This window comes from Papio anubis, chromosome 13 (genome assembly GCF_008728515.1).
Source record: "Papio anubis isolate 15944 chromosome 13, Panubis1.0, whole genome shotgun sequence".
Taxonomy (NCBI): Eukaryota; Metazoa; Chordata; class Mammalia; order Primates; family Cercopithecidae; genus Papio; species Papio anubis.
In genome coordinates, this window is record NC_044988.1 from 103451501 (window position 1) to 103476137 (window position 24637).

The window sequence follows — 24637 nt, forward strand, 5'->3', positions numbered from 1 at the left end:
GCAAAGGAGCAGCAAAGTCACGTCTTACATGGCGGCAGGCAAGAGAGCATGTGCAGGAGAACGCCCTTTTATAAAACCATCAGATCTCGTGAGATCTATTCATCATCACGAGAACAGCATAGAAAGACCTGCCCCCATGATTCAATTACCTTCCACCGGTCTCTCCCCCAACATTGAGAATTATAATTCAACATGAGATTTGGGCAGGAACACAGAGCCAAACCATTTCAGTGGCCTTGGCCATCCCACCATGCTGAGACACTTCAAACCCAGACCTGTTCTCCTGGGACCAAACAGGTCTTTGGCAATGCCAGCCCTTCCAAGACATCCTGTCACTCCAGATATTGACCAGCACCACCCAGAAAGATATCCTCATCAGCACAGTAGCTCATGCTACCTCCTCACCTCCTACGTGACACAGACCATCTCTGTCCTGGTCATTTTAATTCGCCCTTTCCCCAGGGCCTTATGGGGCCAAGTCTTTTCATAACTTGATCAGCAGAGGGGAAATTGGATCAGGGTGTGCAGATCTCTGCCCACTTCTTACTTTGTGAATGTCAGAGGCCCCCAGGCACAGAGACCTGCTCATTTCAAAGTCTCATCTTTGAAAAGCAGATGGCGAGGCTTAGGCTTGATTGAATTTGTGTTTATGTATGTGATGCATTTGATTGTAGCTGGAGGGAGGCTGCCTGATCCAATAGCTAATTTGGCCCATCAACAGGGTTTGAACCTACTTACCTGTTAGAAACTATTTGTTCCACAGAGGCAGTTGTGCCTTTGGTTGGTGGCATAACAGCCAGTGTCTGAGCGTCCCCCTTGACCAAAGCCTTTTGAACCTGGGGGTTGATTTCAATTAGGGAGCCCAATGTCCTTGGCTCCACAGCTCCTGCTCTAGGGACTGATGTTAAAGAACCGTGGGTACAAGTGCATGAGGGTTGGCAGACAAGAGCAAGAGTTGCACCACTGTCACTCATAGTTTAAGAAACAAACAACCCACATATTTATCAACAGGGAGCTGGCTAAATCAATCAGAGACCATGCATACAGTGGGATACTTGAGAGCTGTCAAATGAGGAGGCAGCACTGAGCGTGCATACTCGATATATATCCAACATGCACGTGGAAAACACCAGTGGCAGGACAGTGTGTACAGCAGGCCATTTAACAAACAGTGATGGCTCCTCAAAAATTAAAAGGAGAATTCTCACAGGATGCATCAATGCCATTTCTGGGTACACACTCCAAGGAATTCACAGCAAGGATTCAAAGAGGTATTTGCACACCCAGCAGCATGATTCACAACAGCTAAAAGATGGAAGCAACCCAACTGTCCGTCTACTGATGATGGACACATCTAGTGCGATCATTCACACAGTGGACTCTTCTCCAGCCTTCAAAGGCCAGGAAGCTCTGGCACATGCTACAACCTGGATTAACCTTGAGGATAGTATGCTCAGTGAAATAGACCAGACACAAAGGATAAATCCTGTATGGCTCTATGTCTGTGTGGTCTCAGAGTCATCACAATCATGGAGACAGAAAGCAGCATGGTCAGTGCCCAGGGCTGTGGGAGGGGGAATAGGGAGCTGTTGTTTCACGGGGACAAAACTTCAGTTTTGCAAGAGAAAGTGTTCTGAAGACAGAGAGGGTGGTGATGGTTGCACAGCAATAGGAATATGCATGGAAAGCCATTGAACTTTGCATTTACAGTGGTTAAGGCGGGACATTTTACACAATGTGATAAATCAGTAATAAACAATTTTAAAAATTTCAGAGAATGAAAAACTGTTCTGAAAGATGACCTATTGAGCTGTTAATGGTAGTCATATTTGAGGGAGCCATTCTGCGTCGCGTTTTTCAGGCATGCTCGCCACCATGGAGGGAGCCCTTACTAAGTACAGATGGTCCAGCCTCTGCCTGCACTGACTCGGGGAGCCCCCAGCCCGAGGACATGCGAGTGTGGTTCTGTCACTGTCCCCATAAGCTGAGGAAACAAGGTATAGAGGTTGAGGAACATGCACCTGCCTCTTTCTGCCTTTGTCTTGATTGCTTCTCTGGGATAAGAACCATGTTCCTCCCAGTGAAACTCACCTAAACGTCAAGGGACAGCACTCTTGAGCCTGAGCCTCCACATTGCCTGCCCCCGGGCAGGACCTCAGATGCCCTCTCGGCCCTGGGTGCTGAGGCCAGTGGAAGCCCTGCTGAGCCTGCGAGGCTCTGCCCTTCAGTATCTCTGGAATCAGGTTTCCAAGAACACTTGGTCCCGAAATGGGCATGGGGGGGCGGGATGAGGGTTGACTGACTGCTCAGACCTTGGGGCCCAAGTCCCCTGTTCTCAGCTGAGACCCAGGGAGTCAAGGCAGGTCCGGGGGTCCTGGGTTGGGTGGCACCAGTCTCACCTGCATAGGGCTAGTCTGTGTCCCGTGGGGTGTGGTAGCCCTGAGCTCCAGGGGCTGGTGGTGAAGTGGCCCATGAGCCCTGAGCGAGGGTCTGAGGGCCGGTCGCTGGCATTGCAGCCTTTGCCAGGCAGCTCACTTGACCCCTGCCCGCCCACTCTGAGGCTGCCATAGCCCCCGTCTTGAGAGTCAGCAGAGCCTGCATGGAACTGCCTGGGAGGCCCAGGCCAGCCCCCCTCTCCAGACTCCATGGATGCCAGATGCCACGCTCTTTTAGGCTTACCACTCTGGAGCCACCACCCATGACCACAGAGCCCTGGCCAGTGCCACTTGTCTCTAGGCCTCGGCATCCTGAGTTGTGAAATGGTGACAGTCAGGGCCTCCGTGTGACTTGGAAGGGTTGGATGCCCTCACTCACGGGAATGCCCAGTGCCTGCATCCTTTTCTAGGAAAGAGGCAGGCGGGCTGCAGACATGGCTCCTACGAGCCTGTAGACTCAGAGGGCATCTCAGGACTCGGGAGCCCAGACCACAGCCTGTGTGACAGCCGTCCCACACGGGGCTCCCACCGCAAACTGGCATGGTGCGAAGGGCATCGGCCCTCAATCCTCACCACAACCCCCATCTCCTGGGCTTGCCCAAAGCAACTGGTACCCCACAACTTCCTGCATCTCTGCCCCCTCCCACCCTGGGTTGGGCTTGGCTGTGGGAGTGGGTTTGACCCATCAGCAGGCAGCCCCCATGCTGTGCTCTGGTACCCCAGGAGCATCCTTCTCCCTATAAGAGACAGGGGTGGGAAGGTGAGGGCCCCGGCTTCTTCACCCTTGATATGACAGTTTTGGGGTGCATTCCACAGTCTCTCCAGGGTCCCCTTAGGACTGAGTCCCCACTGCGCATGGCAGAAACTGATTATGAAGGTATGGTTCATGAGTGTTCCCACTCCCCCGCCCACCCCACTCCACACATGCTGAGCTCCCCTTCCACCCAGCCTGCTCACACCCAGACCCTTGCCTCAGCGTCTGCTTTTGGGGGAACCAAAACCATAACTTGGGGTACAGGACAAAAAGAAAGGAACACAGTCTCCGACCTAAAGAAGCTTAACTGCTGCACTTGGGGGTCCCACCAGAGCATGACGGCACCAGCAGACACTGGGAGAGGAGAGCGCTGGGCCTGTGCTTGTATTTCCTGTAGCCACTGTAAACAAATGACTGAATGATTTTTTTTTTTTTTTTTTTTTTACAGTTCTGGAGGTCAGAAGCTCTAAAACCAAGGTGTCTGCAGGGCTGGCTCCTTCTGGGGGCTCTGGGAGGGGAAACTGTTCACACCTTTTCCAGCTTCCAGAGGCCTCCACATCCCTTGGCTCATGGCCCCTGCTCCGTCCTGGAAGCAGCCTCCTCTCCTTGGACCCCATCGCTGCATCTCCTTCTCCCTCTCGCAGGACCTCTGTGATGACATGGGGTCCACCCAGCCAATTCAGAACCACCTCCCACCTCCAGGTCCTTAATCTAATCACACTGAAAGTCCCTTCCCCAGGTAGCCTATGGACTCGCAGGGATCTGGACGTGGCCACTGGGGGGCCTCCCTCTGTCTATCACACCAGGCGCCGAAGCTCAGAGAAATTCCAGGCAGGGAGACGAGTTCTCACGTTCTCCAGGAGCCTCCTGGGCTGGAGCCCTGCCTGTTGGACCCTGTGACGTCAGTGGGTGCAGCAGCCGCCGAGATGGATGTGGGTGAGGGCAACTCGGGGCTGTCTCGCTAGCCCTCACTGCACCGGCCCATTCTGGGTCAACAGTGGGTCAACCTGGTGGATCTCCGAGGTGACCGAGCTTACCGACAGATGAGCTGTGGCCTCAGGAAGAGGGTGCATGGCTGGCAGGAGCCAGCGGGGGGCAAGACCAGCAGCCCTGAGTGCTGGTGCAGTCCACATAGGGCCCAGCCTCTGCAGCCAGACGTCAGCGCCAGTGCCGGTCCTGGGCAAGATGGCCATTTAACAGATGAGGAAAGAAGGCTGAGGGCCATGGGGACTGTCCGGGTGGGTCACATGGCTGGCAGGTTTCAGGGCCTCTCTGTCCATCTGGGGCCCACAGCTACTCTGTGGCTTGGGTGTGGTCTGGAGCTACTGCCTCAGGACCCACGACCATCCTGGCAGCGTGGCCCCTTCAGAAAAGCTGGAAATGCAGAAATCAGGCACAGGCACCTCCCCCATGAGCTACTCGAGAGAGAGAGGAGCAGTCACGCATCCTTATGGAGAAAAGGAGAAGCAGGACCCAGAAAGGGTTTCCCTGCAAGATTCCTCAGGGCCCGGCAGACCTCAGCCCCAAGATTGAGGCCAACTTATTGGAGGGGTGTGTGTGTGTGTGTGTGTGTGTGTGTGTGTGTGTGTGTGTAAAACTGAGTATGCGAGCATGAGCCCAGAGCTGGGGTTGCAGGTCACGGAGGTGTGAGGGTCCACCTCCCCGTCTCGCTGACCCTGTGTACAAAGGAGAGATGGAGGCAGGGGAGGCTGTGTCCTGCCCAGGCCAGTGGCCTGCCAGTGACAGAGGGGAAGACTCGCTCACGGTGGGGCTGCTTGGGATCACAGAAGAGTGGCCTGGCCGGCCTGGCAGCCCCGGGCCTGGAGACAGCCAGGGACTCCTGGGCTCTACTTCCCTGGGAGCTTTTATGGGAGTGTCCCTGGGCCCCCGATACCAACCCCTTCCGGGATCAATGGCCCCTTGCTTTTGGCACAGAGCTTCAGGGCCAGTGGGTGCCTCTGGTCCAGTAACTGAGGAAAGCTTTCGGTGGTGCTCTGGGCACCTCTGTGACCTGCCCCGGGCCCAGCCCTCGTGCTGATCCCACTGTAGCCACCCCACTCAGTGCCCAGGCCCTGGACACCTCAGGTCATGGGATGTCCCATGCATTAAAACTCTCACGGCCACCTACACTTATGAGCAGATACAGAGGCGTGGTGCCACCTCTGCCTCCTCAGGCAGGATACGTTTTCTGTTCGTTTTGAGATAGAGTTGTGCTCTGTCATTCAGGTTGGAGTGCAGTGGTGCAGTCATGGCTCACTGCATCCTCGAACTCCCAGGTTCAAGCGATCCTCCTGCCTCAGCCTCCCGAGTAGCTGGGACTACAGTCTTGGGCCACCATGCCTGGCTAATTTGTTTTTATTTTTATTTTGGTAGAGACTGGGTCATGCTATGTTCCCCAGGCTGGTCTCGAACTCCTGGGTTCAAGCAATCCTCCCGTCTTTGCCTCCTAAAGTCCTGAGATTATAGAGGTATAAGTCACCATGCCTAGCCCAGAATGTGCCTCTTAACCTTCATACCACAGCCCCTATGCTCAGGACGAGGAGGGACATAGGCCAGCTGCCCCAGGTTCCCCCAAGGGGACAGTGTCACCCTGGAGTGGGCTCCTTGGTGGACAGAGTCACCGTCTCCCAGCAGCTCCCAATCCATCCCATCACAAGCCAGGACTAGGCACTGCCATCAGTTTGATAGTTGATTTTTTCCTGCCAAGAGGAGGTCCCTAAGAGCCTGAGCCATCGGTGAGGGACAGTGCTGTCCTGTGGCCAGGCCCCATTGTCGCTGGGGAGTGGCCTGGCCTGTTCCCTCACCCAGCTCCCGTCCGCACCACAGTCACTCCACTTGGGGTTGTCACTGCCCGAGGTTAGGACGTCAGCAGGAGCCAGCCTCATGTGGCAGAGGTGATGGGGAATTACAGCCTGCAAGGGCTGATGGCATCGGAGAGATACAGGAAAGCAAAGGGCTTATTAAAAAGCTGAAATTGGTTCTAAACGAGGTCAGCCGTCGATGCGCCTTGGAGGGAAGCCAGGCGCTGAGCAGCAGGAACGGAGCTTATTTCCTGACACCGTAGCCATGACATGCTGCACCTCCCCAGCCTACTCCACCCCCACCCCACCTCTGGAGGGTAACGTGCACCCAGACACTGGAGCAGAGCCAGTGGGAGTGGGAGCAGGGCGGAAAGACCCCCGCGGGGCACCACAGGGAGGCATGTGGCCAACAGAGCACCTGGCAGGCAGGTGTCACCTCCGAGGAGGGTGAGGGCAGGAGGAGAGCTGACCGCTGCTTCCTTACCCTGGGGTCGGATTGCTCCCTTTGAAAATCCATTAATGCAAGGAACAGCGCAGCCACAGGGCCATCCGATTAGATCCGCTCCCTCCCGCCCGGCCCCAGTCTCCGCAGATTTTCTCTGTGGTTGCATTTCTCATCTGAGCGTCCCTTCCTCCTGACTCCAGTGGAATTTTTCTGACCTTGGCTGCCAAGGTGTACAGCCCCCTCCAGCTCAGGGAGCCCTCTTTGGGGTGCTTGACCCGGGCACTGGCCTGCCCTGTGAGCTCAGGCCCGTTGTCTCGCCTCTCTGAGGCTGCCTCTCCTGTGTCTGAGACAGGGGTGATCGCACACCCAGCCACCCAAGGCTGGCCAGGATGGAGGGAGGCAAAGCAGGGGAAGCCCTGGTGCAGCTTGACTTGTGTCTCCTGTCCCTCCTGTCCCTCCCTAGGGCTTGGTCATCATTATTTTGGAATCAGCTGAATCATTTCTGTCGAATGCAAGAGGAAAGCCAGTTTTGAGTTGGATAAAGAAAATGTCTTTAGATTTCTGTTAAAAATAAACGTGTGTGCATAACACTGCTGCGTATGAGACCACACCTGCCGTCCCTCCTTAGAGCTCCCAGTGGCTGTAGGTCCAGGAGAGGATCGAGGCCCGCAGATGTGGCGAGCCGTCTGAGGGCTGGCAGCGTCGGGGGCTCTTTGCAGCCTGTCACTCCACAGAACCGCTGGGCTGAAGGAAGCTGGAGGGATCAATTGTCCTTGTCATCCAACTTCCTCTGTCTGCAGATGGGGAGGAGGCGCTGGGTTGGAAAGTGCTTCTCTGAGGACGCCAGCTGCGCATTCAGGAGGGTGGAGCAGGATGTGACCCCAGAGCTCTGACCCCAGAGGAGTAGGAGGGGTGCCTGGGGCCTCAATACCCCAGAGGAGAGGGAGGCACCCCCCTTCCCACAATGCAGGCCCCAGCTGGTGCTTGTTTAGCCTGCTGTCTAGCTGGAGCCACCTGGGTGGCCACCAGGCTGCTGGGAGGGCTCACCCCTGAGCTGGGTGTGCTGTGGAGCCCGCGACCCCCACCTCTGCCTCTGCTGGCTTTTGTTATCCCGTGCTGGGAACACAGGTGCCTGCCCACCCCGGAGCCTCTTCATATCACCGGCTCGCTGTGACCGCTCCCTGATCCCGAGAGCGAATGTCCAGGATGCACTGTTATCTTGATGCCAGACACCTGCTTACGTGGCACAGACGAGGCGGTTTTGGAAATAATCTGAGGCATGAAGGTGAGGTGCTCTCAGGCGAGGGAGGTGGCATGTCCTGATGGGAAAGCCAGGCCTTCGGAGGCTGAACCCTTCCCAAAGCTCAGCAGACAACCCCAAGAGTGTCTTTCCCCTGGCCTGGGCGTCAATTTCACACTACTGCAAGTATGCACTTGGTCCTCACCTGCCTGGGCCATGGTGGGGGTGAACGGTGCCCCTCTGAGTGCAGTCAGTGAGGAGGGGTTCATGGCCTGAGCTTGGCTTTGCAGGGTGGCCTGGCCACCGTGGGGCAGAGAGCACTGCCTGCCAGGGCCAGGGGTAGGCTGGCACTTTCTCCAAATTTCACGTTCATGCAAAGACACGGTCATTCCTTTCCACAGCACAGAGCTCAGAGCTGAAGCAGCCTCCAGACCTGCCATGATGGGTATTTGAGGACTTAAACGTCACTGTCAGCCTGTGACATTAATGTACCCCTAAGGCTAGATTCTGGGTTTCTCCAAAGAGACGAGAAAGACGATGAGAAAAAAGGAAGGAAGGGAGGGAGGAGGCTGGGGAGGAGGGATGGCTTCTAGTCCAGCTGGACAGATCTGTCAACCCAGCCTGGGGGGTGGAGCTGGGGGGATCAAGCAGAATGTCCTGGAGGCCGTTGCGCTCTGTCTACTTGTGGGAGAGGACAGGAGAGAGAGATGCCATGGTGAGACTGACCCTCGGGCCCATGGGTGGATGATGGCAAAGGTCCTGTGGCAGGTGTGGGAGAAGCAGGGCTGCGGTCAGTTGCCCTGAAAGGCTTCAAATTCAGGCCAGATCTGCTCTGGGAAAGAGGAAGCTGTGGGTTTGGGAGCTTCAGAGACAGGGGAGCAGGCCTGTCACTCACCCTCTTTTCCTTAAACGCTGTCACCCCCAGCAGTGCACCCTGCAGCCTACCTATCCCCTGTGCAGCTCCAGCTCTGTGTGTCCCCAGCGATGCACCCCACGCCCATGTCCCCCATTCCCTATGATGCTCTCGCGCCTTCTGGAGCAGCCGTGGTACCAGCTGGAGGCTGTGGGAAAATTGAGGAGACAAAAGTGGGAACAGCAGGCCGTGGAGAGAGTGTCTAAACACAGGGACTATTTGGAGATTGCCTTATTTTTGGTTCGAAATGGGCCCACCCGCTAGTATTGTACAAACGGCTCTGCTCGCTGGGCCAGGCCTGAGGCGGCTGCGGGCCCATCCTTCACTGGTTGGCCTGGAGCAGCTCCTCAGACCTCAGTCTCCTCATCCGTGGGTGGTGGAGGTGGTGCAGACCCCATCCCACTGGGGACTGGGCCGGACAGCCTGTGAGGCAGTCAGCCGGTGCCTGGCCGGAGGGCGTCTGAAAGGCCTCTTGGCTGCAGCGCAGGGGGGATCTGCTTTTGGGACAGCTCTTCAAAGCCATCTCAGAAGGGACAGCATCCGCCTGTCTGCTTCAGCTCCCACTGATGACGTCCATGTGTCATTAGTGCCAATTAGAGGAGGGCAGCAGGCAGAGTGCTTGGCCTGGGGCACAAGCTTGTGGGAGGGACAATTGAATTCCCCACCAGACAAATGTGATTATCCATGTTACTTGGACCCACCCCATTCAGGACCGGGGCATAAATAGCCAGGTGGGACCGCAGAGCTCACCCCAGCCATGCAGGCCCCCAGTCGGTGGTGTCGCTGGGCCAGCCTGCCCTGCCCCAGCGTGAGGGAGGCCGCCTTCATGTACAGCACAGCAGTGGCCGTCTTCCTGGTCATCCTGGTGGCTGCACTGCAGGGCTCGGCTCCCCCTGAGAGCCCCTTCCTCTACCGCATCCCCCTGGACCCCGAGGAGTCCCTGGAGCTCTCATGGAATGTCAGCTACCCCCAGGAGGCCATCTTCTTCCAGCTCCTGGTGAAGCAGCTCAAGGCTGGGGTCCTGTTTGGGATGTCCGACCGTGGCGAGCTGGAGAACGCAGACCTCGTGGTGCTCTGGACCGATGGGGACACTGCCTATTTTGCGGTGAGTCTCTCCTCCCTGCCAGTTCTCCAAACCCTTCCCGACCCAGCACCCCATCTGGCTGTCCTTCCTTTTTTTTTTTTTTTTTTTGAGATGGAGTCTCGCTCTGTTGCCCAGGCTGGAGTGCAGTGGCCAGATCTCAGCTCACTGCAAGCTCCGCCTCCCGGGTTCACGCCATTCTCCTGCCTCAGCCTCCCGAGTAGCTGGGACTACAGGCACCCGCCACCTCGCCCGGCTAGTTTTTTGTATTTTTTAGAAGAGACGGGGTTTCACCGTGTTAGCCAGGATGGTCTGGATCTCCTGACCTCGTGATCCGCTCGCCTCGGCCTCCCAAAGTGCTAGGATTACAGGCTTGAGCCACTGCGCTCGGATCTGGCCGTCTTTCTACACTCACCCTCCTTAACCCAGAAAGTTTGTGTGCGCCTCTCAGTGTTTGAGCTGACTCTGCTCTGAGCCAAGTCTGCACCCCGAGCTTGGGCATCACGGGGATCTCAGTGTGAGGACAAAATAGGAAAGACATGTTTTCCATGGTCCTTGACTGCCCACCCCAAATCACGGGACCCAGCAATCCCAAGGAATGGAACTATACACAGAGGACACACACGCCACACAAACTCATGCCGCTCCACACCCCACACGTGCAGGAGCACAGACCCCACGACCCCCGGCCCTGTAAACAATGTCCCCAGAGCACACATGCCCACTGATGTGGGCCAGGTGGTGGCGCGTGGCCGGGCACCGCATGAGGCCTGTGCACCCATGGGATCCAGCCTGACCTATCGTGCTTGTACCCATGGACTGACTGAGCAGGTGCAGACACCCTGCCCCCACCCATAGGTGTCGAACAAGCCCCACAGGGCTCAGCCAAAACCGTCAGGATGGGCTCTTGACTCCTTTCTGCCCAAATTTACCTCCACTCTTGTTTCACAGGGTGTAGAAAGGGGAGAAGTTTCCCTTCAAACTGGAGAGGACTTTAGGCCCTTCCACAAGCTGCAGGGGGTCCCCAAAGTGGGCAAGCCCACCGCCTGCCCTGGGTCCTGCTCCCGCCTTCCTTCCAATACGGGACCGGCCACCGGGGCTTCTTTGTGGATGAAACCCAACTCTCTCTACAGAAACAGACCAAGGAGGGACAAAAAAGTGTTATTTCCAAAGTCAGGAGGTGCCTGCTTTATCTGGGAGAACAGAGCTGGAGCCAGGGAGCTGAGTCTGTGCAGATCGGCCGGCTCCAGCTCTGCGCCTTGATCTCGCCATGGGACGGTGGGGAGCTGGAGAGCTGAGTCTGTGCAGAGCGGCCGGCTCCAGCTCTGCGTCTTGATCTCACCATGGGATGGTGGGGCCGACAGTCCCTCTCTGCCTTTTTGGGTGTTGTGAGTTCATGAGGGCGGACGGTGGCCGCTGTTTCTGGAGCCGAGCTTGCCCCCTCCAATTCCCAAGACTCAGCCAGGAGGCATTTGCCTGTGTCACTAGTGAGGCTTAGGGCCACCCAGATAGGATGGGTGGAGCTGCCTGGGAAGGGCCCTGCTCTGACCCATGAGGCTGCACAGATTCCTGTGCACAAAGACACTCTGTGGCTCAGGTTCCAGCCAAGAAAGACCTGGGACAGCCCTGATTCTGAGCCGTCAGCCGTCTGGAGGCGCAGCTGAACCCCATCGCTGACAGTTTGGAGTTCTTCACAAGCCTCTGCCATGAGGCACCCTGAATGCAGGAGTGTTTGCTCCTCCCTGGTGCAGCGTCCCCCTGCCTGCATTTCCCGGCTGCTAGGGAAGCCAGAGGAAGCCAGGTGAATTTGCCTTTCCGTGCACTGGCAAGGTTAATTTGCACAACAAATTCCTACGAAAACAAATGTCAGCCTTGTTATTCCTCCCTAAGCAATATGTTCAACTAATATCTTCTTGATTTCCAACTGAAATATCACAGGAGAACTTTCTGCCTCTGTTTAAAATGAGTCTCTCGGCAAGCCAGCCGTGTCCCCGGCAGGGTGGCACTGTGTGGCTTTTTTCTCTAGGGAAAGTTTTGCAATATCTTTTGCAGATTTCTTTTTTCTCAAGGAAATGAAGAAAAGATGTTTTACCCCTGAATGTAAGATTAAAAAGAAACACAACCCAAAGTCCTTAAGGCCAAGGGCCCGAGGCTTTCTTGGGGTTTCTATGGGAAAGGCCAGGCAGGGTAGGGAAGTAGCTTTGTTTGGACAATTCTGGTGGGTTCTGGGTGGCTGGGGTGGTCTCTAGTTGTCTAGTTCCTGGCCCTAGGGTGATTTAGGGCTGGGGCAATATTGGCCTGGGGTGTGAGAGTCAGGTGGAGGAGGTGGCTAGGGATATGGGCTTGGGGTGGGTCGGAAGGTTAGGAATATGATTCTCACACACACGTGGATGTTGGAGGGCAGGACAGGTGTAAACAACTCTGGTTATCTGTTTGAGCCTGCAATCAATTAATAGATGCCAAATAGACAAATATGGAATCTAAGAAGGGCCCTTCTTGAGTACGAAGGGCAGCCTGCTTGTCGGGGAAGTTTCCTCACTGTCTCTCAGGAGATTTCCCCGGTGGTCTTCTTCCCTGTGACCTGGCCTGAAGCCACCATGTCCCTGCCCCTTAGGGCCCAGTGCAAAGGGAGCAGCCGGGGACGGGGAGGGCAGAGGTCACCGATCCAGATCCCAGGAAGCATCCTGGGAGAATGCAGCAGGTCCGATGCCTTCCTGGGCCTCAGCTTACCTTCTCCAAGCAGGGCTGGGACTAAGGTGAGGGGAGCAATGCCTAGGCTGCAGGGTTTAAAGTGATGCTTCAGGCTGGGTGTGGTGGCTCATGCCTGTAATTCCAGCACTTTGGGAGGAGAAGCAGGAGGATCGCTTGAGGCCAGGAGTTCAGGACCAGCCCAGGCAACGTAGTGAGACCCTACCTCAAAAAAACCAAAAAAACCAAAAAAACCAAAATTACATGTATTTATAAAATAATAGAGCAGTGCTTGTTCTCAGGGTTGTGCCAGTGCAGGGTGGGCACCTGCTATCAATCACCACCTTCGATGTGGCACCCTGGTTTCTCTCTCCCTTCCTGTTCATGTCCCACCCTGTTCCCAACTTTCCCTTTTCTGAGGCTCCACAACTCTCCTGCCTGCATGAATGTGGGCAGCATGGGTCTGAGGCATTGTTCCCAGTCCTGATGAGGTGTTGGGAGCCTAGCCTAAGGTATCTTCTTAAGAAGCTCAGTGTCCCGCCCTTCAGACCTGGGAATCCCCATGGCTAACAGAGCCTGTGACCTGCTGGCAAGTGAGAGCCCTGGTTCCTGGCTGCAGAGGAGGTGAGCACTGTCAGGGCTCAACTCCACTGCCTCCAAGCAGAAATGGACATAGAAGGTGTGAGTGAAGCCCCAAGCCCAGGCAGAACCCTCAGATCCACAGGGACTGAGGCCCAGCAGCCCCAGCTCAGCTGGCAATGAATGCAGAGCTCTGCTGGGGAATGCCCTCTTCCCTTGTGGATTGGCCCGGCTGGGGTCCTTCATGCCTGGAGCCCAGTGCTTGTCTCTGCAGGATGCCTGGAGTGACCAGAAGGGGCAGATCCACCTGGATCCCCAGCAGGACTATCAGCTGCTGCAGGTGGAGAGGACCCCAGAAGGCCTGGCCCTGCTTTTCAAGAGGCCCTTTGGCACCTGCGACCCCAAGGATTACCTCATCGAGGTAAGGGGTGGCTGTGAGCACCCAGGAGGACGTGGGCTGCGTGTACCATGCTGCCATCCTGTGCCAATGGCATAGTACCTTTCCTGTCCCTGATAAGTCTGGGGCCTGGGCCTGGCCAGCTATGACAGAGGAAAACCAAGGAGGATGGCCCAGAGGCAGTGGTGGGGTCAAGGTGCTTAGGATGGCCCAGCTCTGCTATCGCCCCGGAGCCCTCAAAGCAGCAGCCCTTTGCTGACATGTAGCTGACATGGTTTCTAGATGCGGGGCTTGCGCTGTATGGCTTTCCATCCCGGCCCTGTCGCCAGCTCACTGTGAGGCTCAGGACAGCTCCCCTCCTCCTTTGGACCTCACTTTGCCCATCTGTAAAACGGGGATGGGAACTAGATGATTTGTGCGGCCTGACCAGCTCCATCTGCGAGTTCATGGGAGCCACAAAACATTGCAAAAACCACAGGCTTCTTATGCTGCCCTAAGAGTCCTCCCCGCCCCACCTCTTAGGGAAAGCAATCCACCTTGTCCTTGAAGACAAAACTCTTTTAACTCTAGCACACCTGACACCTTTTGTCTTGTGTGAGTAATCCTTTGGTGTGGCAATGGCCTGGGGTGGCAGCTAGTGCCAGGTCTTAATCTATGGGGTTAGCTGAGTGACCACACAGGCCAGTACCATTGAAAGATTGATTGCATTTCCTGAGAGAAGGTGCACCTGTGCCGTGCAGGCCCACCTGCGGAGCCGTGGGTTTGGTCAGGAGGCAGATGCGGGAGCCAGTGGAGAGCCCAGGCTTGAGGATTTCTTGGGGTTTCCGTGGGAAAGGCCAGGCAGGGCAGGGCAGTTGCTTCATTTGGACAATTCTGGTGGGTTCTGGGTGGCTGCAGTGGTCTCTGGTTGTCTGGTTCCTGGTCCTAGGGTGATTTAGGGCTGGGGCAATATTGGCCTAGGGTATGAGAGTCAGGTGGAGGAGGTGGCTAGGGATATGGGATTGGGATGGGTTGGAGGGTTGGGAATAGGCTTCTCACACACGTGTGAATGTTGGAGGGAAAGACAGGTGTAAACAACTCTGGCCATCTGTTTGAGCCTGTAATCAATTAATAGATGCCAAATAGACAAATATGGAATCTAAGGAAACAGAACAGTTGGCTGTTTGCCAGATGAGGAAACTAAGGCCCAGAGGCGGGGAGTGGACGTACCCAGGGGCTGGGGGTGTGCTGGGGCAGACCTGGGGCTGGAAGAGGTGTTTTTCCAGGAGGTTGTTGAGCCCTTACCCTGCTTCCCAGTGGACGAGGCAAGGGTGAGCAGAGAACCCTCCGGAAGCACCTCACAGGGAAGGCCAATGCCTGTGTGTGTTCAGCCCAGAGGCTCCAGGCCAGGTATAGGGGCCTCTGCCTGGAGCTCTGGGCGTCCTCTGCACAGGGTGACCCACCAGCTTTCCACAAACTCAAAGAGCAAATTAGCCACCCACACGGGTCTGCACCTGTGGTGCCCAGAAAGCTACGAAAGGCACTTTCCACACCTGATCCCCGTTTCCACTCACGATAGCATTTAAGGAAGCCAGCCCCGTGTCTTGCCTCCTGAGTCTGCCTGTGGCCTCCAGCACCACGTAGACCCGCGGAGCTTTCTGTGGCTGCTTGGTCCCCTCCTGCCAAGCTGGTGGTGACTACATAACACGGCGTGGCTCCGCGGCTCAGGGTGACCGTCAGCAAGCCCCAGGGTGGTTCCTTCCTTTCATAGACGGCACTGAATCCTCAGGCTGGGCTGCTGAACTGACCAATGATCCCCCACACCCAGTCCCCCATGACCTTGGGGTCGGTGGAGGGAACAAATGTCCTGGCCACACTGGCTCATGGCAGGCCCAGTCGTCACTGCTTAAATGGATGTTAGGTGAGTGCAGGTGGAATGTGTTTAGAAAAGTATTGGATGGTTGGTGCAAATAGGGGATCCTGGGGGTCATCAGCCTGGGATTTAGTCCCAGTTAGTGCTATGCAAGCCTCAAGGGTCCCTTATTCACAGAGATGAGAGCCAGGTGTGTCATCTGGTAGATGTGGGTGGGCAGGGATGTGGCATCCCCTCAGGAGCCCAACTCTGGGGGCTCTGAATGGGTGACCAACTGAGCCACGTCTTGGCTACAGGACGGCACAGTCCACTTGGTCTACGGGATCCTGGAGGAGCCATTCCGGTCACTGGAGGCCATCAACAGCTCAGGCCTGCGGACGGGGCTACAGAGGGTGCAGCTCCTGAAGCCCAATATCACCTTCCCGGCCACGCCCTCAGACACGTACACCATGGATATCCACGCTCCCGATATCCAGATCCCCAACCAGGTGACCACGTACTGGTGCTACATCCACGAGCTTCCCGAGGGCTTCCCTCGGCACCACATTGTCAAGGTACATGCGGGTTCAGGACCCAGGTCCTCGCCCAGCCCTGCCTTCCTCCTGGGCCTGGGTTGTCCCTGACCCTGGAGAGCTGTCCTCTTATCACCGGAACCTCAGGCACCTGCCTGAGGTCCTGCAGGATCAGCAAGTAGTCTCGGCTTCCCTGTCACTCTGCTCACTCCCCCACCCTCAAAGGGCCTCTGAGCTCCCACTTCCCTGCCTGGACCAAAGCAACCAACATCTTGACTTCTGCATCTTTCCTTGGGACAGGAACTGCTGTCTGTCTGCCAGGCCACCTTCTCCTTCATGAAAAAGCAGCTTAAGTCAGAATTCACTTGCTCTCGAACACCCGCCCGGGGAAGGCAGAATAGCAAAGGCCATAGCTGTCGAGTGTCCACTATGCCCCTGGCTCTGGGGGAGGGGCGAGGTGATCCCTCCTTCAGCACAAGAGCCCCCAGTTTCCAGCAGGGGAAGTAGGCCCAGGGAGGTTATGTGAGTGTCCAGAGTCACACAGCAGGAAGGTGCATGGCCTTGAAGGTGCGCTCTGGGCCCGGGCTGTAACCTCAGGGCTTCCCTGCCTCCCAGTGAGGCTGCAGGAGCTGGCCCGGCCATGGCCCCATATGCGTGAGGACGGTTGCGTCCTGTCCCTGCCTTGGCAGGAAATGTCCTGTAAAAACCTCATTTCCTTCACTCTGGAGCTCTCTACAGGATTTCTTTCTGGGCTAATGGCTCCACCCTCACGGCTCTGAGCCCCAGAAGTGCCCCTGAAATTGCCTCGATCATCCCCCCCATTTTACAGATGGGCAGACAGACACCTATGGAGGAGAGCTGCTGGGGAGGGGAGGGTGGGCGGCCGGTTCCCGGGCTCAGGGGGCTGCCTCCTCACAGTACGAGCCCATCGTCACTAAGGGCAACGAGGCCCTCGTGCACCACATGGAAATCTTCCAGTGCGCCCCCGAGATGGACAACGTCCCCCACTTCAACGGGCCCTGTGACTCCAAGATGAAACCTGACCGCCTCAACTACTGCCGCCACGTGCTGGCCGCCTGGGCCCTGGGTGCCAAGGTGCGTGCCCCGTGACCCCAGCATGTTGTCTCCTGCCTGGGCCCCTGGCATCCCCACACCACTGTTTCCCCAGCTTCACTGTCTCAGAGGCCCCAAGAAGGGGCTCCTAAGGGGGCTCACGAGGCCACCAGAAGGGCCAGGCCTGAGATGGCCCCTTCGCCTCTGTGATGTCTGAAATGCCACCTGCTTCCAGCCTTTTTTAATTTTCCACAGAAACACAAGTGCCCCAGGACCTCATGCCCTCAGCAGGTCCTGATTCTGTTTCCCAACTTGGTTTTGTGCACAGAGTGGTCCCAGGGCTGGCTGGTGGGATGGGGCCAGTGTTGAGGCCTCCACAGGCTGAGACAATGGGGGTCTTGCTAGCTCTTGCACCCATCCAGAGAAGGGGTTTTGGGGGAAGTCTCAGCCCTAAGCACCAGCTCCTCTCCCCGACACCCTGACCTGAGTCACAGGATGTTCCTTGGGCTTGTAAAGAGATGTCAGGAGGAAGCGTCGCTCTAATCCTGCTGCGCCCCCTCCTCCACCCCTGAGGCTCAGGCCCCAACAGTTGACTGGGTTTGTCCCTGCCGGGACCTGGGACCCTTTCAGGACACACCCGTCTGTCTGACACCCTGCCCCACACAGGCATTTTACTACCCGGAGGAAGCCGGCATTGCCTTCGGGGGCCCTGGGTCCTCCAGATACGTCCGCCTGGAAGTTCACTACCACAACCCGCTGGTGATAGAAGGTAGGGGGCTCTGATGCCATCCTCCCCCTAGGGCTCAGCTGTGTTGAGCCAGTGAGAAAATTCCACCCTTTGTCTGCCCAGCATGGCGCCCCTGCTGTGCAGCTCCTCTTGGCATGAGGCCCTTGCGTCTGCCTCATCCGCTCTCCATCTTCCATGGCTGTGGTGGGCTCCCAGGGACAGGACCTCGAGGGGCTCACTCCTCACAGCACTACCAGGGACCAGCAGTGGCCCCGCACCTCCCTCCTTGTCCCTGTAATACTGGTGGCCATCGGCGCAGCACTGTCCGTCCCAGGGGAAAGGACAAGGAGAATTTTCCTAAGGGAAACTGCCAGATACCAAGTTCCAAATAGAGGGAGGGGTGTGTGCATAAACAGGAAGGTGGTAAAGCAGGGCATATTCCAGGACACAGGGGTTACTGCCTGGCCGGAGTGCAGGGATAGGAAGGGGAGCTGAGGACAGCTACTGTTGGATCACCCATACCTGAGGGTGGAGTGCGCAGGGTCAGCCCTCAGCATGGCAAGGCCAGGTGACGCTGTCTCAGAAACTGAAAAAAAATACTTCCCTCTCTCTGTTGTACCAGCATCTTCCACCATATACAGACACACGCGCGCGCGCACACACGCACACGCGTGCACGCACACGTGCGCACACATGCACACACGCACACGCGCACACACATGCACACACGCGCACACATGCACACACGCACACACGCGCACACGTGCACACGTACACATACACATGCACGCACAAGCACACACATACACACACCTTTTCTCTGTCTCTGAATGGTGCTTCTTATTTTCTTTTGTGCAAGGGGCAGAAGTGGCCTAAGAGATAGGTGCTAGGCTGTGCCTTACCACCTCGGGGAGGCCGGGTGGATGACCTCACCCTCTGCCTGTTCTCCCACCTCCCACAGCTATTGTGAAGCTGGGAAAGGCTCACGCACAGAACTTGCTGTGGGCACAGGGCTGTGCTCAGCGAACAGTCGCCTGTGGTTTTTTTTCGTGGCTGCATAAGTAATACCTTCTGCCACTGTTGGAGTTATCTCCACATGCACAGAGAACGGTATAAGTCAGCTTGGGCCTTAGCATGATACAGGATTTATTGCTCATTTAAACCCTGAAAGCAAATGGATTTTTGAAAACTCCTTAAGCATCAGGGAAGTCTGTCTTTTCATGATTATCTGGCTGTATTTATGGATCCTTTGCCAAATATAAGGACGCTCCTGTCACTTCACCAATCTTGAGATGGGCTGCTTTTCTATAAATATCAAAATCCCACAATTATTTCATGATTTAATCCCCATCTGAATTTTAACCAATTGCAACACCCTTTTTATTATTATCCTCTGATGTAATCAGCCCGGAGATACAGGAGCCGTTTGAGTTTGGATGGTGTAGGGGTGTCGAGGGAAGAAGGCAGAGGCAAGAGGAGTTGTTTCGGCCTCACCTTAAAGGAAGCAAGCAGGGAGATGGTTGGGACCCCTGAAAATGCCCTGCACCCCAGTCCACAGCCCTGGATTTGAATCCCAGCTTGGCCGCTTCCCAGCCCTGTGGTCCTGAGCGGAGTCTTCAGTTCAGGCTCCATCCTCAGTTTCTTCATCTGTAAAATAGGGCTATGATTCTTACTGTACAAAGCTCCCATGAAAGGGGATAGGTTATGCTTAGAGCATTTCTGGCACCCAGGGAAGATGTTAGTATCTGTACCACCCTCTTAGTTTGATCAGAAAGAGCAATGCATGTACACTGGTGAGAAGATGGAGAGCAGAAAAGCATGAAGAAGATGAAAGCACTCACGAGCTCCCGGCTCCCGGTTTTGAAGTCAGCACTGGTCACCCAGCTGCGTGTCTGTCCTGACTGCTTTTCTGGCCCATTAATGTTTTTCTTGTGACCAGAATTTTAAATCTTTTTTTTTTTAAGTCTTCATCAGAAGCCTTGTCCCTGTGAATTAAAACCCTTGTCAATTTCACACTCCTTGCCGCCTGACGTCCCTTTCCTATACGTAACCCAGGGGGCAGAGTCTCCTGCTGCACAGCCTCTCCTGACCACCCCGCCATGTCCACCATACATCCGGGGGCATGGGGCCATGGCCAGGCCTTTAGATCCTCCCCCAACCATGAACCCAGCCTGTATTCTGAGCCTGACTGCTGATTCACTAGGCATGGAGTTTCAGGAACGGCGGGGCTACCTGGATGACGCATGGTTGTGAGGATGTTCCAGTGGGTGTCAGCATCCCTGAACCTCTGTTTTTTGTTTTTTGTTTTGAGATGAAATCTCACTTTGTCACCCAGGCTGGAGTGCAATGGTGCGATCTCGGTTTACTGCAACCTCCGCCTCCCAGGTTCAAGCGATTCTCCTGCCTCAGCCTCCTGAGTAGCTGGGATTATAGGCGCGTGCCATCACACCTGGCTAATTTTTGGATTTTTAGTAGAGACAGGGTTTCACCATGTTGGTCAGGCTGATCTTGAACTCCCGACCTCAGGTGATCCACCCGCCTCGGCCTCCCAAAGTGCTGGGATTACAGGCATGAGCCACTGTGCCCGGCCCCCTGGACCTCTGACCATCAGTTTCAAGTGACCGCTGGGAGGCTGGCCCAGGGAGCTTCAGGGACTCTCCAATTAGCAAACCGCAAGGAGAACCTACAAGCGTGGCCACACCATAATCAGAAGACACAGTTTCCATGACTGGAAGAAGCACCATGTTATTCCTTTGGAAGAGGCCCTTGACTGTGGGCTGAGGCCCAGAAAGGGACAGCAAGTCATCTGAGAGCACACAGCACGCTGTTGACCAAGCGGGACCCGGAGCCGTGCATGAAGCGGGGCTAGACCTGCAACTCTGACCCTCCTCCTGGGGGGCCAGATTCTCATTCAAATTGTTCCTGAGAGGTCAGCTTGGTAGGTGGATTCCCTGGGTCTGCAGCACATAAATCAAAGTAGTAAAAGCGGGGGCTGCAGGGAGGATGAGCTCCTGGAATGCTTCTTGTTAACGTCAACACAGAGATACACTCACACTTGCCCAGCTTTGACACAGGACCAGGGCTCTTCTGTGCCAGCGGCAGATGGGAGTTCCATGCCCTCTTCTTCACCCAGACCACACCCTGTAGGTTGTCACCGTCCTGCAGGCTGATTTCCAGCTTAGGTTCCTTTGAATATGGAAGAAGAACATCAAAGCACTTACGAAACAATCTGAGCACAGAATCCAAGTTGTTTATGAGTTTCCATTTATCAGCAGCATCTCACCTGCACCTGATTCCATGGAGGCTTGAAGTGGCTCACCTTGATCACATCTTTCCATAGCATTCAACTAGTTTTCATAGAAACAACAGCTCTTTCTTTCCAGTGAGTGTAACCTGTTTGCGTTAATTGATCTTGTGAGCTGCCTGGCATCCACAGGCGTGGAAACAAAGACAGCCAGCTCTTGGTCTGCCTAGCAGGTGGGAGCAGATGGGGGGTGACCAGCCCTGCCTCCTGGCTGAGGGTGGGTGGGGTCATAGGGACAATCTGTCAGCAGGGGGAGGTGAGAGGGCCTCCACTCGCCACTCACCTCCATCCATCCCACCTTCTCCCAGGACGGCGCGACTCCTCAGGCATCCGCTTGTACTACACAGACAAGCTGCGGCGCTTCAATGCGGGGATCATGGAGCTGGGACTGGTGTACACGCCAGTGATGGCTATTCCACCACGGGAGACCGCCTTCGTCCTCACTGGCTACTGCACGGACAAGTGTACCCAGCTGGTGAGTGGGGTTGGGCCCGGCACCACACCCTCCGTCTTCCCACGTCCCCTAGTGGAGGCCTGGCAGGTGGTGGCCCAGGAAGGGTGGCAGGCACAGCTTTGGTTCCCCTGACCCTGAATCCCTCTGCGGTTCTCGCTCTCTTCTATATGCAAGGGTGCCTTCCTGCTGAGAGGCCATTTGTGTGTGTGCACCTCCCTCTCCAGCAATAACCATGGCTCCCACTAGTCCACACCCACATGCCAGGCTTCCACGCGCTGCATTTTAAAATATGCCTTCATTATGTAAGCAACACACACGTGCACTTGCCACTCAAAAGCGCAGGCACTGCAGCTAAAGAGAATGCTCCCCTCATCTGCTGCCGCCTCTCCCTGAGATATCCACTTATTGGCTCTTTGTGTGCTTCCAGACCTTTCTTCTGTGTATTTCAGGAAGCCCTTGCAGGTGTCAGAAACCTTTTGAGTTTTTTTAAAAAAGTTGTATTGAATAGTTTACAAATTTTTCAACAAATGGAGGCATTTTTCTGGTGATTTGCCTTTTTATTGCTGCATAGTATTTCACAGGATGGGGTTTTCACCATGTACCTAACCAGGGCAGGACTAGGTGAGGCAGTGAAGTGCCAGGTACAGGATCTCAGGGAGACTGTCAGGGAGACTGAGAAGCCTCAGTCTCCCCATCTGTGAAATGGGTACAACACTTACTTTGCAGGTCATTGTGAGAAGTAAAGCTCCTGCACAGGAGGAAATGTTTGTAACATATACACAAACTATGAAATAACATCCGTCATATAAGAAGAACTCCTAGAAACCGACAGTAAGAAAAACAAACCACCTACTGGAAAAACCGAGCACAGGGATGAACAGAAAACAGGAACAAACGGCCAAGAGGGAGAGGAAAAGATCCTCAAGTCCACAAACAGAAAATTCAAGTTAAACAACACTGACATGTCTTCATGAGCTTGTCCTCAGGGCCACGCATGCTGGGTGGAGGCACAGGTTGGCACTTAGACTCTGGTACCAACAGCAGGTCCTGTCCTTGGCTTCTGGCGAGATCGGGGAGTGACTACTAAAATCCCCTCCTCCTTGCCTTATCTTGGTCCAAGCCTGTGCTGAACTGTCTCCCTATCAATCAGTGTCTAGGCTGTTCTCAACTTTTCACCAATAGAAAGAAAGCTTCCCGGAAATCCTTGTCCATGCCGGAAACCGTTTTCTCATGTAGATTTCTAGACGTGAAATTGCTGCTCAGAAATCTGAGCGTTCCCTTGAATCAATCTTGCAAAATGCCTCTCAGAAAGCCCATCTGCTGCTTCCTCCCACACACAAGATGAGAGGGTGCCTGGTTTGACTGACCCATTGGATTATTAATATTGTAAATATTTTCTGGCCTGGTGCGGTGGCTCATACCTGTAATCCCAGCACTTTGGGAGTCCAAGGCGGGCCGATCACGAGGTCAGGAGATCGAGACCATCCTGACTAACACGGTGAAACCCCGTCTCTACTAAAAATGCAAAAAAATTAGCCAGGCGTGGTGGTGGGTCCCTGTAGTCCCAGCTACTCGGGAGGCTGAGGCAGGAGAATGGCGTGAACCTGGGAGGCAGAGCTTGCAGTGAGCCGAACCGAGATCACAGCACTGCACTCCAGCCTAGGAGACGGGAAGTCGGACTCTTAAGAAGTATATATACACACACATATATATATATATACACACACACACACATATATATACACACACATATATTTGGGAGGAAGACATGTCAGTGTTGTTTAACTTGAATTTTCTGTTTGTGGACTTGAGGATCTCTTCCTCTCCCTCTTGGCCATTTGTTCCTATTTTCTATTCATCCCTGTGCTCGGTTTTTCCAGTAGGTGGTTTGTTTCTCTTACTGTCGGTTTCTAGGAGTTCTTATATGACGGATGTTATTTCATAGTTTGTGTATATGTTACAAACATTTCCTCCTGTGCAGGAGCTTTACTTCTCACAATGACCTGCAAAGTAAGTGTTGACGTACCCATTTCACAGATGGGGAGACTGAGGCTTGCTGGGATCACACTGCCAGCAGTCACGCAGAGTGAAGATTCAAATACCGGTCTGTTTGACTTTGACAGTTGTGGCCGTGACAGCAGATTGCACTGTGATGAGGTTTATAGTGGATTTTCCTTCCCAGTAAATGGGTCAATTGGGATTTATTCTTCGTGTGGGTGAGCCCCCAGAGCATCCCAGTCTTCCAAGCAAAGGTTCCTCGAGGCTGAAGGGAGACAGAGCTCTCGGCCGGCACGGTACCCATCGTCTCCGGCAGGAAATCAGCTCCTTTTGTCCCAGACGGGGGTGGATACTCTCTCCCACTTCCCTAAAGCCCCCACTGGTGAAGTGTGGGTCCATGTAAAAGGCACCTTGGCCAGGGCTCATGGGGAAGAGCGGCTTCCAGCCAGGCAGCACTCACTACCCCTTGCAGGGCCTTGGGGCCGTTGATCCCGCTGACCGCTGACCATGAGAACGTCTCTCTCCAGCCTCAGGAATGCAGACCCGCCTCCCCTTGCCAGAGTCCTCCACTACCTTAAGTGACAGAATGAGAATGATCAGTCTTGTCTCTCATTTAGCAGATAAAAGAGGGGCACAAATTCTGCAGCCAAAATCTGGCCTAGTCTAGATGTCCCAGTGAAATAGGCCAAGACGAGAGTGCTGCTTTGGACCAGAGTGCCCAAAAGAGCATATCCTCCCCTCCACCTGGGTGACACCTGGCATCTCTGGGCCAGGATCGGCCTCTGGGGGCCAAAGGGTCATTGGGACCCTTTGGGCTCCCAGGCCTGGCACACAATGGCCCCTCAAGCCATTGCAAGGGACACAAAGCTATAGGCAATGGCAAGGTCAAGGGCGGCTGCTGCTTGGGAGTGAGAGAGAAGGAGCAAAAGTGAGTCGTAAAAAGCTTGGTCATCTGGGGCCTTCAGGGACGGGGCTGTCAGGACCTTGAGCTCTGGGACCTGCTGGCCGTATGAACAAGCTGGGCAGAGCCTGGCAGTGGGTGGGCAAGAGGACAACTGACTCACTAAGAAAATGCTCGATTTCAGGAAACACGTTTTCTTTTCTTTTTTATTTTTATTATTATTTTTTTGTCGTTGTTGTTGTTTTGGGATGGAGTTTCACTCCTGTTGCCCAGGCTGGAGTGCAATGGCACCGTCTCAGCTTACTGCAACCTCTGCCTCCCGGGTTCAAGTGATTCTCCTTCTCAGCCTCCTGAGTAGCTGGGATTACAGGCATGTGCCACCATGCCCAGCCAATTTTTGTATTTTTGTATTTTTTTTTTTTTTTTTTTTGAGATGGAGTCTCGCTCTGTCGCCCAGGCTGGAGTGCAGTGGCCGGATCTCAGCTCACTGCAAGCTCCGCCTC

At 55.1% G+C, this 24637-nt stretch overlaps 1 protein-coding gene across 1 annotated transcript; it reads left to right on the forward strand.

Moving 5' to 3' along the window:
* The first annotated feature begins 8357 nt into the window (after positions 1 to 8357).
* LOC101016746 (dopamine beta-hydroxylase) lies at positions 8358 to 21481 on the forward strand. Its single transcript, XM_031654778.1, has 7 exons — positions 8358 to 9693; positions 13211 to 13357; positions 15482 to 15739; positions 16616 to 16792; positions 17417 to 17519; positions 21090 to 21256; positions 21410 to 21481. Exons 1-7 carry the CDS (start codon positions 9346 to 9348, stop codon positions 21479 to 21481), a joined length of 1272 nt encoding a protein of 423 aa, XP_031510638.1. The 5' UTR covers positions 8358 to 9345.
* Positions 21482 to 24637: the final 3156 nt, after the last annotated feature.